This window comes from Musca autumnalis, unplaced genomic scaffold, assembly GCF_047663935.1.
Source record: "Musca autumnalis isolate F117 unplaced genomic scaffold, ASM4766393v1 scaffold_2, whole genome shotgun sequence".
Classification (NCBI taxonomy): Eukaryota; Metazoa; Arthropoda; class Insecta; order Diptera; family Muscidae; genus Musca; species Musca autumnalis.
The window spans coordinates 92,527,908-92,543,178 of record NW_027411755.1 but is presented as its reverse complement, the minus strand read 5'-3'; the positions used below and the strand labels follow the sequence as shown (position 1 = coordinate 92,543,178).

The following is a 15,271-nucleotide window of genomic DNA, read 5'->3' as shown; positions in this document are numbered from 1 at the left end:
TTACAAAATATTTTAGTGTAAAAAAATATGTTAGTGTACCGCACTGGAAAATCGAAGTGTACCGAAGTCGGCACACTAAAAAATCGTAGTGTACCGCAGTCGGTTCACTAAAATATCGTAGTGTACCACTGGTCGGTTCACTAAAAAATATCGCACCAGTAATGTACGACACATGTGTGATTTATGAGAAAATATGAATTCTTTTACATATATGTTTACTTGACAAAAAGGTAGTATGAAACACTCTTTCGGAGAATCGATCGTATAGGTCTACGTTTAGATATAGAATGGTACTGTCCGAGTTTTGTTGTTTTAAAGTTTTCAGCCAAATTATTCTACGATATAGCTGAACATGTCTTTATAGAATTGTCGGTATAGTTCCTCGGTATTTTTTTTTTTTATCGAACGTTCCCACGCCTCACTTTCCCACCCCTGCAACCGAGGGGGCGTCCTCCCCTTTCGTGGGGATCGCGTACACACCATGATACGCATCATGGTGGCGTATACGAAGGAAATTCGAAAACCAGCTACAGAATCTACTTCATCAGCCAGTTATATATTAAACCATACAAACTACTAGTTATTTAAAGATAAAATTGTATTAGATTTTATGACTTCCAAACTCATGCAAAAGTCCACATTATAGTACATGGAATTAAAATCAGTACACATTTTGCTAAGTGGTTCACCCATCGAATAATTGGTTCGGTGAAAATCTATATATAAGAATTGATAATATCTACTAAGTCTAAAAGGAACATTTATTCTAATAGACGATATTAAGAAATCAGACGGCACACTACCATTCAATACTTTTAAAACAAACATAGTTTTCAACATAATACGTCTACTTTTTAATGTAGGCAATCGAATTAACTTTAGCCTGCTAGAGTATGAAGGCAATTCAAAATTACTTCTCCAATGTAAACCTCTCAATGCAAAAAGTAAAAATTGCTTTTGCACTGATTCGATTTTATCGGAATAGATTCCATATTGCGGATCCCATACGACAGATCCATATTCTAATATAGGTCTTACAAGGGATGTGAATAATTGCTTAGTTATATATGGATCAGAAAACTCTTTGGCCCATCTTTTTATAAATCCTAAGACTCTATAGGCTTTATTTAACATAGAAATTACATGATTGTTAAAATTTAATTTTGGATCCATCAAAAGACCAAGATCAACAAATGATTCTACAGATGATAAAACAAAGTTAATAATATTGAATTGCCTTGTCAAAGAAGATGATCTGGAAAAACACATATGTTTACATTTATTCAAATTTAAATCCATACAATTTATTTTGCACCATTGAAAAAGGTTATTTAAATCAGTTTGAAGTAAATCAGCTTGTATCAGAGAATTATAAGAAATGAACAACTTAACATCATCGGCATACATTAGCAATTTTGAGTGCATTATTGAACTTGGCAAATCGTTTATAAACAAAAGAAAAAGAACCGGTCCAAGGTGACTTCCCTGTGGAACACCCGACGGAACAAAAATCGACTTTGATAAACATCCCTCAAACAGAACAATTTGAGATCTATTTTGCAAATAGGATGCTATCCACTTGAGTAAATTTGTATTGAAGCCTATATAATCTAATTTATGTAGCAGAAGCTTATGATTGACTCTGTCAAAAGCTTTGCTAAAATCTGTATAGATTGTATCAGTCTGATAACGCTGAACAAATCCTTTTATTACAACCGATGTAAATTCAATCGGATTTGTTATTGTTGAGAGACCACTGCGGAAACCATGCTGATATGGACTTAGCATGGGTAGAATTTTGATGGAAATTACATCCGTGATTAGTTTTTCAAATAGTTTAGGAATTGCACTTAATTTTGCAATTCCTCTATAATTCGAAACATTTGATAGACTGCCAGATTTGTGTAGAGGAATAATGTAAGATTTTTTCCATAAAGTTGGAAAATGACCAAATTTAAGGGAATAATTAAACAGTTGTGTTAAAGGAGTTGATAATGTAGCGGAACAAAACTTAAGAATTATACTGGGAATCCCGTCAGGGCCTGGACTTTTTGTTGACTTTAAAGTTCGTAAACTTCTGGAAACGTCTTGAGTTTTTAAATAAGGCATACTTATTTGGTCTATCTTAGATAACTTGTAAGGGTAAGGGTCTCTAATTTGACACACTGCATTTGAATAGGTTGTAGTAAAGAATTTTTTAAAACCTTCAGCTATATCAGAGTTATTTACAAATTCTTGGTCATTGAATTTCAGAATAGTTGGTTTAGAGGAAACTTTTCTTTTTAAGTTAACAAATTCATAAAAGGATTTTGGATTTGATTTAAAATTATCCTTAATCTTGTTGAGGTAATGATTATACAACCTACTGGACTCTAAAGTATACTTGGATCGAGCAAGGGAATATTTGGCATAGTCTATAGAAGAGCCAGTTTTTTTATATTTCCGAAAAAGCTTATTCTTGGAATTTTTTATAGACGAAAGTTCGGATGTTATCCATGGATATTTACCGGAGTTTTTCATTCTGACATTAGGGACACACTCTGAGACAAATTTATTAAAGATATCATAAAATTGAATTATTACAAATTCAAGGTCTTCGTGACTCTTACATAGACATGCTGATGTCCAGTCTATGGAAGAAATAAGGGAGTTGAGCTTTCTAAAATCGGTTTTTTTAAAATCAGGAACGGTTTTCATTAATTTAGAATGAGTTTCTACTATGTTATTATTTATCATGGATATACATAATGTAGGGTGATGATTGTCTTCAGGTGAAGAAATTGGAAAAATTCGGGTTATTTCGAAATATTGTGTAACATTTACAAAAGCTAAATCAAGAATTCTATCATAGCTATTAATTATATTATTTATTTGATGAACATTGAGGTCACACAGATTTATACAATGCATTATTAAATGCAACATAGAAGGACAACGACCAAGAGGCAGAAGAGAGATATACTGGCTAAGTAACATCCAAGAGTGGACAGGATACAGAGATGAAACAAATCTGCTACATGCTGCTAAAAATCGAGAGCTGTTTATAATTTCATAAAATAAAATAACATAACACGTACATATGATATATATAAATGTAATGTATACTATTGTATGATCGCTTTATATCCGAATAACGGATCCGCAAATAAAGAAGAAGAAGAAGAAGAGGTCACAAAAACAATTAACAATCTCAAATGTATCTTGATTTGTATTTGCGTCGGATGTTAAGGGAGTTAATGCTTCAGAATCAGGCAATTTAAGCCACTTAACAGACGGCATATTAAAATCGCCGAGAACCAAAATTCTATCAGAATCATTCATGTTTTTAATTACTGAGTTAATTGCTAATATATGCTTCTTATAAATATCAAGTTATGATGACGGAGGTATATAAGAACAAGTGACAAATAACTTATAATTACCTAATTCAATAGATGTGGCAATAAATTCAATATCAGAAAAGTTAGGTTCAATTAAGTTAGCGGAATATTTAGAATCAACTGCAATAAGGACTCCTCCGCCTTTTTTATCAATACGATCCTTTCTAAACACTTGATAGTTAGAACATAAAATCTCACTACTTAACACGGATGGTTTTAACCACGTTTCCGAAAATACAATAACATTATAATCGAATCCGAAACTAACAGTAAATAAGCGAGTTAATTTAGTATTTAACCCTCTTACATTCTGATAGCAAATAGAGAATGAACTAATTAGTTTTTTGATACTGTAGACTGTCTTTGAGGCAAATAAGCTACATTATCTGTTCTTTCCACAAATTCTTTCACAAATGCTTTAACAGGCCAAAATTCCTTCGATATTAGTTGCATAAAGATATTTTCATTCACTACAACTTTAAAAGAGGATTTATTTCCTGAAAATGCTGATCTAAGTTTATAGCACTTTAAAAAATAATTTCCCTCAATTTTAGATTTCATAAAATAATTTATATCATCAGCTGTAGTATTTGAGGAAAACCTAGCTACAAAGACCGCTTTCAAGGCCGGAGCATTTGATTGAAGTATTTTACCACATTATCGTACCAGCGTCGCATATATATAATACCTAGTCTTCGCAACGGGTATAAAACTTGTCCACCAGGAATTTTCGGTAGACCACTATTTAATATACCTACATATTTTCGGTATTTTAAAAGTTTTATCGGCATTATTCTAGTGAAATGGCTAAAATTTGTTATTTAGTTTTGATATGAAAATACAACATATCTACAGACAATTATGGGCATAGACGCAAATTTTAATACAGCCCCTCTATACGACATACACCCGATTTTAATATTTTTTTTTGAAGATTTTTACCATTTTGAGGAGTGTATATTATTTTTCATACGGAAAGTAGTAGTATTTTTAAACTTAAAAGTTCCCCCATATAAGGGTTCCTCCCAATCGAAGTTAATTTACTTTCGTACAGCGGGTTTTTAGAATGGAAGATGTCTTCTTTTCAACCATTTTTTTACTAAAGTGGCTGTGGCTGCAACTCGGTATTTCGAACTCTCAATGGGTAGAAAACCTCCACACATCAATAAAGATTATTATTTTTAGGTACCTCCTGATTTTATGCACTTTAAAGGTTGTACACTAGACCGACCAAAAAAACAAACAAATTTTTTATTGGAACTCCTACCCCTACATTTTTTCCAGTTGACCCAAATACCTTATATATGCAACTTTATGACGATCGCTTAAAGTTAACCCGGGCGATCCTTGTTTCCATAGTAATTTGTATGGGGCCAAAGGTGAATTTTCACCTAAAACCTAAAACCCGCATTTATGGTCCCATTGATGAAATCCATATATTTCTCAAATATTTCAATCGATTTAGTAATACATGAATATAACATTTCCATAACACATGAAATTTTGAATTTTGTTTACATTTGTGTGGTACGTTATTTTCTAGTTATCCGATCAGTGGAACAGTACAATTTTGTAATGCTCCGACTGTGATTGCTTTTTATGAATTGATCTTTGCCGCAAATAAACATCCTTATGACACGGTATTATTATTCTTATTTATGCATTCAAAGTATAAGTTAAATAGATCCCCGTCATAATCCATTGGGTTTTAATTCACGTATACGCAAAGGAATTGACATTTGAAATCCAATGAGTTTCATAAATCTAAACATACTATAATGAGCCTATATTTAAAATTACCTCAAAGCGAGTAAATAGAAATTCCTTAATGATATCCTTTCCAAACCGAATGTCATACTAGGAGGTTGTACACTTAAATTTGTTGGTACACCCTTACAAGTAATTAAAAATATTTATTGATTGGAAATTTCAGCTTTTTCCATATTTCTACTAATTTTCTAAAAAATTCGTAACCGACCTAAAAAATGAAAGATTTACATTTATGCTTTTAATTTACATAATCTTGAGTTGTACTTACTATGCTTGCGCATATTCTTAAAAAATTAAACTTTAATATTTTCTCACAATTCAGAAAACCCACATGTGTGGTACATTACCGGTACGTTATGTTTTAATGAACCGGTACACTATGATAACCGTACTGTACCGCAGTCGGTTCACCAAAAAATCGTAGTGAACCGCAGTCGCTACACTAAATTTTTTTTAGTGTTTGTGTTCCGGAGCGGTGCGTTATCGTAGTGTACCTATCCATCTTGGTACGGTACAGAACCATAGTGTTTACCATACCATAGTGTTTATTTTCGAACACTGTTTTTGGATGAATATCGGATCATGTTTTTGGTATAAACTCCTTATGGCGGTACCTTCTGATTTTTAGAATTTTGAGGATTTATGCCACATTTTCCTACTAAAAATTTTCCCACCAATAATTGTGGACCTGGGTCCACGTTTGAGTATGGTCTCCTTATAATGCTACCTACTGATTTTCAGTATTGTGTCTACATTTTCCGAAAATTAATTCTTTCGCCTGCAAAAATTAATAATAGAATAGAGAATATGCAACGAAATATTGATTTGAATAGTTTTTGTTGCACCTCAAATTTGGGGGTGCTTTAGTTTTGTCCGCTTATATTTCCGACCTAAAATCTTTATATATAAAACTCAATTGTCGTTTGTTGGTAATTGAATCAGTTGAAAACGGCTGGAGTGATTTGGATAATTTTTTGTGGAAATGTTAGTCATAGTCCAGTTTAGGTTTTTATGCAAAGAAAAATTGGCCACGCCCACTTTTCCGCCCACTTTTATAAATATGTTATATCTACGAAACTACTCAACAGAATTTCCTGAAATTTTCAGGGAACGTAGAGTGATGGCCCCCGGTTGAAATAGTCTACATATTTGGTTGAATTTCGGATCGGGCGGGGTACCTCCCCTATGCCCTATTTTTGAAAAAATTCAATATTTGCAACAATTACAAATGTATCGCTTTGAAAATCAATTTCCGAGTCAATGGCGATTGTGTCTCCGACCTTACGTGCTTATTTGGGACATTAAGACTGGACAACGTCCACTTTTTTAAATATGTTATATCTACGAAACTACTGAATCGATTTTCCTGAAACTTTCAGCGAATGTACATGGTTAATCCCCGATAAAAATAGGCTACACATTTTTGGACTTTCGGATAGGGCGGGTACCTCCCATATGCCCTATTTTTGTAAAAATGCAATATTTGCAACAAATACGAATGTATCGGTTTCGGAATTTATTTGCGAGTCAATGGCGATTGTGTCTCCAACCTTACGTTCTTAGTTTGGGACTTAAGATCCGACCACGCTCACTTTCTAATTAGGTTATATCTACAAAACTACTGTAGGGATTTTGAAGGAAATCGCGATTTGTCTAAACTTTTAAATCTTTAAAAATAAAAATCAAATGTCGTTCGTTGGTCATGGCATCAGTTGAGAACGGCTGTACCGATTTCGATAATTTTTTCTGTAAAATGTGCACCATAACCCGATTTGGGTTTTAATGCAAAGAAAATTTACGACCACTTTTTCAATTTTCAATTTTTATCATTCTACAAGAACTACTGAACCGATTTTCCTGAATTTGCCAGGAAATGTACAAGGATGGCCCCCGCTTAAAATAGGCTACAAATTCAGTTGAATTTGGAAGGGGCGGCGTACTTCCCCTATACCCTACTTTTCTAAAAATGTTATATTTACAATAATTACGAATGTATCTAATCGGAAGACCTTACCCATTTTTTTTAGAATCTAATGACTTGACCACACCCACTTTTTAAAATATGTTACTTCTACAAAACTACTGAGCCGATTTTCCTGAAAATGTCAGGGAATGTACGGGCATATTTTCTTGAATTTTGAAGGGGGCATATTAAAAAAAACGCCTTACCTTTATGAATAAAAATCAAATGCAGTCATAACCCAACTTAGGTTTTTTAGAAAGAAAAGTTTACCACGCCTACCGAAAACATGTTACATATTTTATTTTTACATATTATATTTATTTTTAAAAAACGTTATATTTGCAAAAATTATGCATGTATCGGATTAAAAATTAACGGATTAATCTACAATCTAGGTACTTCTTTAGGGCCTATAGGCCCGACCACGCCTGTTTTTTTTTTTAATATGTCATAACTGAAGGGATTTCCACAAAATTTGCGACAAAACCTCAATGTTTGCCGTTGTTATGTATTTTTTATGAATTTCGGAAGAGGTGGGGTACCTTCCCCATGCCTTTCTGGTTAACGCTATACATATAAGCCAAACGTATGATTATATCGGTTTCAGCATACATTTTGGTAGGCAATGAAGTTGTGTGCACCCTAGGTACATATTTGGAGCCAAAATACCGGACCAGGCCTACTTTTTTTTAATATGTTATATCTTGAAAACTGATGATCACGGCCACTCTTTTCACCGAATGTTCCGTGGTCCAAAATGCTATATATTTGTAGACGAATTTCGGGGCCTATTATTTTATAATCACTATATTTGCTAAACTTATGAGTGCATCGGGTTGCAAATTAGTTTTCGGGACAACGGTGGTTGCGCCCCCGACCAAGAAAAACTATATATTTACAAATTTACTTGAATGGTGAGGATCAACGGTCCATCAGCCATGAAAAGCTAAAACATATAAGTCTCAATAAGCGGGAGAATTCGATTTTACCATTTTTTTAACTTTTATAATTAGATCCCTTTAGGATAAAGACAGGGACATGGACGATAATAAATCCTAAAAAGCATAAATTGGCGAAAAAATCCGACAAAGGCTACAGACAAAAAATCCTTCTCGGTTTGACAATGGAGCGAAGAAGTGAGGTAGAAAATACATATTTTTGAATTGTCAAGCATAAAGTCGATAAAAAGTTGTCATTAAAACTCATTACGACGGGCCAGCAACGCGGACCGGGGTCTGCTAGTAAATAAATAAAAATGGATTCCTTATGTTTGTGTTTTCCAATAATGAAGATACCCACCATACCATTGCTATCGAAAACGATATCGTTTGCGAATGTGTGCGAGAACGACACACGAGAATGAATTGAAAACGATTCATTTGCCGCTCAGTTTGTGGCAGGAAAACCATCGATTTTGAAAATCGGCAATAATATTATAAGCGAATGCATGACGATGGTTTCTACGATAGTGGCGAAAAACATTTTTTGTGGAGTTTCTTGAAGTTTCTGTTGTGTACCTTTTCAATTTTTATTTCTTTGTTATGTTTGCGACTCGATATGTAACTGTTGATAAACATTGTTTTCTTGTATTTAGCAACCTAGCCATATGTTGTCTTTATCAACACTAGCTGTGTTCCTTTACTTACCTGAGGTTACCATTTTTACCATTTGTTACCATTTTTAACCTGCAAAGCATTCCTTAACCCCAAAAATTGGTAAAACTGACAGCAATTTTTAAGAGAGTGAGAGAGCACAAATACCTTTCTCTTCTACCACAGGCTACCCGACAAATTTCTGCAGGTAAAAAATGGTAGACCTGATTTTTTGACTTTTGTTTGACGATTATTTCACAATGAAGAAAAAATGGACAAAAAATGGACGAAAAACAGAAGAAAAAATCGAACGCTGACAAAACTTTTCGACATTGCTACCAGATCTACCATTTTTCCTTTCCTTTACTTTTCTGGTAAAAATGTTCATGAGAGAGCAATATTGAGCAATTTTGACACTTTTCTCTTTTACCACTTTTACCATTAAAAAGTAAAGGAACAAAGCTATTTATTGTTTATATTATAGGTAACATTTATATCGAAATTATTTGAAAAAAGCAAATGGGAATTTTATACAACATAAAATTATTTTTTGAAACAAAATTTCGAAGTAAAAAAATTTTTCTCGCAACAATTTTTCTTGTGAAGAAAAAACATTCACCAAATGTTCGAAAATGATATCGTTTTCAAACTTTTGACGAACAGAAGAACAACTTGCTGTGTACACACGAAAAACATTTGCCAAACATTCGACAGTGACAGTCGTTTTCGAAAGTTGTGCCGAACATTCGAATAATATCAGCAACTGGTATAGGGGGTATAAATAAATAATAAATAAAAAGAAAAATAAAAAATAAACGTATAACATTGTTTCCTTAAAAAAAATTATCATTTTAAAAAAATGTACTGAAGGGTGCTTTAGTTTTGGCCAACATTATATATGTATGTAATTAGCACGCTATCTGTAGCTTGCTCGTCTCATTCATCCCTTCTCTACCATGAGTAGTTAGTTACCTCCTGAAAGCCTCTAGTACTTGACGACTATTTACATGGAGTGATATTGTGCAAATAAATTATCGGAACTACAGTTGCTTTCATCAAATATTTGGGGGAATTGAGTGTAGTATTCTTAAGCTGTATGTTGTAATTTCAGTTGGCCTATGTCATGACAGCTTTCTCACTCCATAACAGTAAGTAATATCGGCCTTGTGCTCTCTAAAGACATCCCCCTTTTTAAAACTAAACAATACAGGTGCAGATTCCAAGGTCATGGTCCTTTAATGTTTGTGGGGTCGTCAACATTTGGGGGTTCATTGTTGTCTATATGGCGGATTACTAACCAATCCAAGACTTTTTTGTTATCAATGGCCGTCGATCAAGGGATCTAGGAACTCAGCAATTTGCTTCCGACTCTCCCCCAGATTCGCACCTACCAAATATGTATAGATGTGCATACATGGGAGTATGCACTGTATAATTCTGATAATCAAGGCACCAGCCAAACTAGATATGAAAAAAAAGTTAATTGAAGGGGTTTTCAATTCATTCAAAGAATTTTGAACAGAATATAAATACGAATCGCTCCGAATTTTCGTATCTGCACAAAGAGACAAACGAGACCTCTATAAAACCAAGAAGTGTTGCCAGAATCAATTTTTATCCTAATGATATGGAACAAATTCTAATCGCGGTGCGTAAGTGGAGTTTAGAACATACTACGACAACAAATAATTACATATCTCAGCGTTTATAATACACGGCGTGCAAGGCGATCATGGTGCGACTGTGGTACCAAAACAATATAAATAATTTGTATACCTAACATGAATAATTAATATACATTAGCTACATTATACACTTACCTGTAAGCTAAATTCATGCATTTGAAGAGTTTGGTCAATGAGGTCTCAATTTCGAGATGCGACGTTATTGCTCCGGCTGATTCATTGAAACCATATTTATTTTGCTGTGCCACTTTACGGGGTACATACAACTGTACCTCCATACATGTATTAGTTTCGTCCGGTTTCGAAAGACTTGGATCTTCTGGATCGAGCATCTTAACTTCACTATCGTCGAGATCATCTTGGGCTTCTTCAGCCTCAAAGGTTGACACCATGAACTGACCTGAATGTATGGATTCCCGTTCAGCTTTGCCAGTTGCGGAATTCGAATTAATAGATGAATTGGAGTCTTGTGAAAAAATATTGGAAGCTGACAATGCATTACTTGAAACGGATAATGCCGCCGAAGACTGCGGCATTGTGGACGATGAAGATGTTGATACACTCACAGCGATATGTTGATAATTATTATATTTATTTGACATATTTAACATCATATTAAAAAGTCGTGTTCCAATGTTCCACTATGAAGATGTTTATAAAATTATTCTTGAAGTGAAAAGTAAGAAACGGCCAATAAAGATGACAGGCAGTTCACTGGAATTTGACCAGTCGGTCTATGAAATTGAAGGACTTAACTGACAACTGTGCGCCGCGACGCGTACAACAACACAACACGAAGTATGAAGAAGCATATAGGACAATAAACAAATCAAGAGGTTATCGTCATTAACATCATTTTACTTGTGGGCGATAAGACAATGTTCAATTTAGCACGCTTCCTAAAACCACAACTGCGATTACGAGTTAAATCCACTTGGCTGCTGTACACTTGCTGGATTTGCCTTTTTAAAGATAAAACTTCATTAGCATTACCACTATCGAACTTTGTGTTTGTAATGGGCGATCGTTTGTAAGCTATATTGCCGTTGCTGTAGATATATGAAAAGCTTAACATTTGCGATGATATCTTTTCCATTTCACAATCAGCACTGAACGAATGAACGTTAACGTCTTTAACTAGTCACCATTAACTTGAATTTGTTCGCTCTGTTGTTCTTGTTGATCAACGATTGTTTAAAACTGCCCCGTCAATCTCTTTCACTGGTGTCTTTTTGAACTTTTGTTTATTTTTATAACGTCTCTGTTTTGTTTTTATTATTATTTTGTCACTCTTTAGCGTATTACGAGTGGGTAATTATTTCTCTTTACGTTTTCCATTGCCCTTATCAGTTTAAGAGGTTACACTATCATCATAATAAGTAGAAAGAAGTAAGTAAATATTAAATACTTGATGTTGGACTTGTTATAGCTAAAAACTTAGATGCAAAAATTAGAAGCTCTGATAAAATTGATAACTAGGTATTCATTTGTCGAAGTATTTTTAAGATCTTCTGGCCAAAGAACTCTGACTGCAGGAAGATTTAAATGAAAAATGTATGAATAATATAAAGAACGCTTCAAGAGTACTGTGATTGTAATAAGTAAATTGAACTGAACTGAACTACACCATTTTCACATGTAATTCGAATAATTTCAGTTGTAATTCGAAACATTTCACTTGTAATTTGAGACTTTCATTTGAAATTCGAATTATTTAATGTGTAATTTGAGAATTTCCGTTTGAAATTTGAATTATTTCATTCGTAATTCGAATTATTTCATTTGTAATTCGAATTGTTTCATTTGTAATTTGATTTTTTTTCATTTTTTTTTTTTTTTTTTTTTTTTTTTTATTTATTCAATATTTATTTGAAATTTCAAATGAAAAACTTCGATTTACAAATAGGAAAATTCAAATTACAAATAGAAAAATTCGAATTACAAATGAAAAAATTCGAATTAAAAATGAAAAAATTCAAATTACAAATGCAATAATCCGAATTTCAAATGGAATTCTCAAATTACAAATGAAATAATTCGAAATTCAATTGGAATTCTCAATTTACAAGTGAAAAATTTCGATTTTCAAATGAAATAATCAAATTACAACTGAAATTCTTCTAAGTCCGTGTTTAAAAGAGTATTGAGGAGCTTTATCCTCTCCGCTCTCTCCCCCAAAAAAGCTCAATTTACTTTCCCGAGAAATTTGTGTGTCTAAACACATACGAAGTACATGTGAAAATGGTGTAGTTCCCAAATACACTGCCGCTCACTTGAATAGAACCTCCTAAAAATTATTCCAACCTCCATTTTTTCCCGATTTATACAAGATATGTTTCATTATATTTTGTTTCATGTGTTTGAAGTAAACTTAGTCATTCGATTGCATTCAAATCCAATTTTTAAGAATTATACAACGAAAACAAAATAATGTCAAAAATTGAAGTAAAAAAATTGGCTCATGCCTAAAATATACGACCCTAGGAGAGTAGTACGCTTCCAAAAATAAACTTGTTGGAAGAAAAAGCAGGAAGGATATACTTTCACTGAATATTACTGTAAGTACTTCGTTTTCAATATAGAGTAAATCGTCATCATAAATGCCCGAAGACGTAACCGACATGAAAATCGAAATTCATTTTTCGACGTAATCTGACACATAAGCCTAAAATACATGCTCTGGCAAAATTTCAAGTTTCTACGTTCAAAAACAACGATCCTATTCAAGAAATGGCATTTCAGAAAATGAGATAATGCAGATTTGTTGTAATGGAGGATATCAAAACTAAGCAATTCAGCGGTTTTGGTTTTACTACTTGTTCCCCTTTGTATATGATGGATAATATCCCATATATTCGCCTCATAAGATAATATTCCGTAAAACAGTTTTTAATTTTATAACGTTTTCTGCTTCTCCTGTAAAGTTTTGGTTTTGTGGGTTACGTCTTCGGGCATTTATTTATAATTTATAATTTTCTGCACAAATTTTAAAGGGGGTTCTATTTAAATGATTCAAATAGTTTACTTCAATTTTTGACTTTAATTTGTTTTCGTTGTATAATTCTTGTATTAACTGGATTTGAATGCAAACGAATGACTAAGTTTACTCCAAACACATGAAACAAAATATAATAAAACTTAAACACTTAATATCTTGTATAAATCGGGAAAAATGGAGGCTGAAAAAAAGTTGTAGGGGGTTCTATTCAAGTGAGCGACAGTGTAAATACATAGTATATATTGCTTGCATACATCTTTCCTTTTAGTAAATTTGTGAATTTCTTTGCAATTAAAATAAAAAAAAATTCCCAACACAATAACAAATATGATTACAAAATGATCCTTTTTAACAAGAGAACCTAAGAAATGGGGGCATTGACACGATATACATAATAACATTATTAACACACAACAACAAACCAAAATAAAAACAAAATAACCGAGAGCCATTCCATTATGCGCCGACAAAAGTACGGCGACAAGTGCGAATATTTACGTCAAAGTATTCTGTTTATATTGGAGCTTGCATTACTCTCCACATCGTTCCCAAGAAGTGGGCTCGACTGGCTCGACTAACTTTGCTCTTTGTTTTGTGTGTTTTTTTTATTCTTCTGCCTGTTCATATTCTCGTACTAATGCATTTACGCTCACTATTATTGTTTTGCTCGAACTTAATTGGCACTTTAATCATTTTTTTTTTTGCTTTATTCTTTCGTATGTTGGTTGGGTCGTTGGCTAATGTTGTCACTATTTTGCCTTTGTTTTAATTTCAGTTCCTTCCCTCATCGAATTGGAAAATTATAATTGATAACAAAACGTTTTATACGAGAGGCCAACAGATGATCAAACACATGCAGTTTTTGGAAATACTTTGGAAAATCATCCAATTCGTGTTAGTGTCGTCATATTAACACCTCAAAGCTCAGATGACTTGTTTTGGCTGGAAAAATACTTGGAATTGTTGCAATGAGAAGACGTGTTATTATTTTACTACTTCCATGCTTCCACACACACTTTACAACTGTTTTGGGTTCCTGGGTTCCGTTTGCTAACACTAATAATCATTGCACGGTTGAACGTGCCCTGGATACTTGGCTAGTTGGCTATCTTTCTAGTATTGACCGTCTTTACTATATTTTCTTTTCGACACTACACTGCCCGAATCCTTTTTGTTCACGTAATTAAAAATAAATTTTATTATTACTTTTATTCTATTGTATTGTAACACGAAGAACCAAGCCACACTAAACGGACACCGGCGGCAGTGGACTGTTGACACATAGAAACGAGTACCAACAATGATGGCGGAAGTAGGTTGGCAAAACAACGTCAACTTGATTTCAAAAAGTAGGTATGTTCCATAACACAAAAATTTGCATAATAATGGGCTTTAGAGATCCCTACAAAAAAACAGTTGGTTGATCCCTACCCGCTGCTGGCGAAATCATTTATTCTAAAAATAAGAGAGAGTGTATACATTTCTAAGAATTTGTTATAAAATAAAGAAATAAAAACATAAGTTGCGAACATTTTTGCGGTAATTCACGAGACGGAAATTTTTAATGGAGTGGAGTTGGAGTCCATGTCGAAAGCTAAACTAGTGATGGGAAGGCAACATAAAAAACCTTTAGGACGATGAAGCAAAATCAGATGCGCTTGTATTTGGTCTGTTCCTTTACTTTTGAAAGTGGTAAAACCGGCAAAAGTAGCAAAAGTTGTAATCTGGTTCCATATGAATTGTATGGTGTCTGAAGTAAAGGAACGCTTTTCGAGTAAAAAGTTGTAAAACTTGAAGATTCTTGCACGTAAAGGAACAGAGCTATTATTAAATGGAGGACGGAGGAAGTAAGCTCAAATGTGATTGAATTTAATGCAAGCTTT

At 33.4% G+C, this 15,271-nt stretch overlaps 1 protein-coding gene across 29 annotated transcripts in view; it reads right to left on the bottom strand.

The window, feature by feature from the left end:
* Mondo (MLX interacting protein mondo) overlaps nucleotides 1-14,690 on the bottom strand; it is a 101,555-nt gene extending 86,865 nt beyond the window's left edge. For 2 of the 29 annotated variants that reach the window (XM_073968313.1, XM_073968336.1), the window contains exons 1-2: nucleotides 14,595-14,690; nucleotides 10,526-11,754 (exon numbers count right to left, since the gene is read on the bottom strand). In XM_073968313.1, the coding sequence (XP_073824414.1) occupies nucleotides 10,526-11,004 (479 nt within the window). In that variant the 5' untranslated portion in view covers nucleotides 11,005-11,754; nucleotides 14,595-14,690. Of the gene's footprint in view, nucleotides 1-10,525; nucleotides 11,755-13,642; nucleotides 13,667-13,810 lie in introns of those variants that run through there. The other 27 variants (XM_073968312.1, XM_073968335.1, XM_073968325.1 and 24 more) reach the window with 24 other exon arrangements.
* Nucleotides 14,691-15,271: the final 581 nt, after the last annotated feature.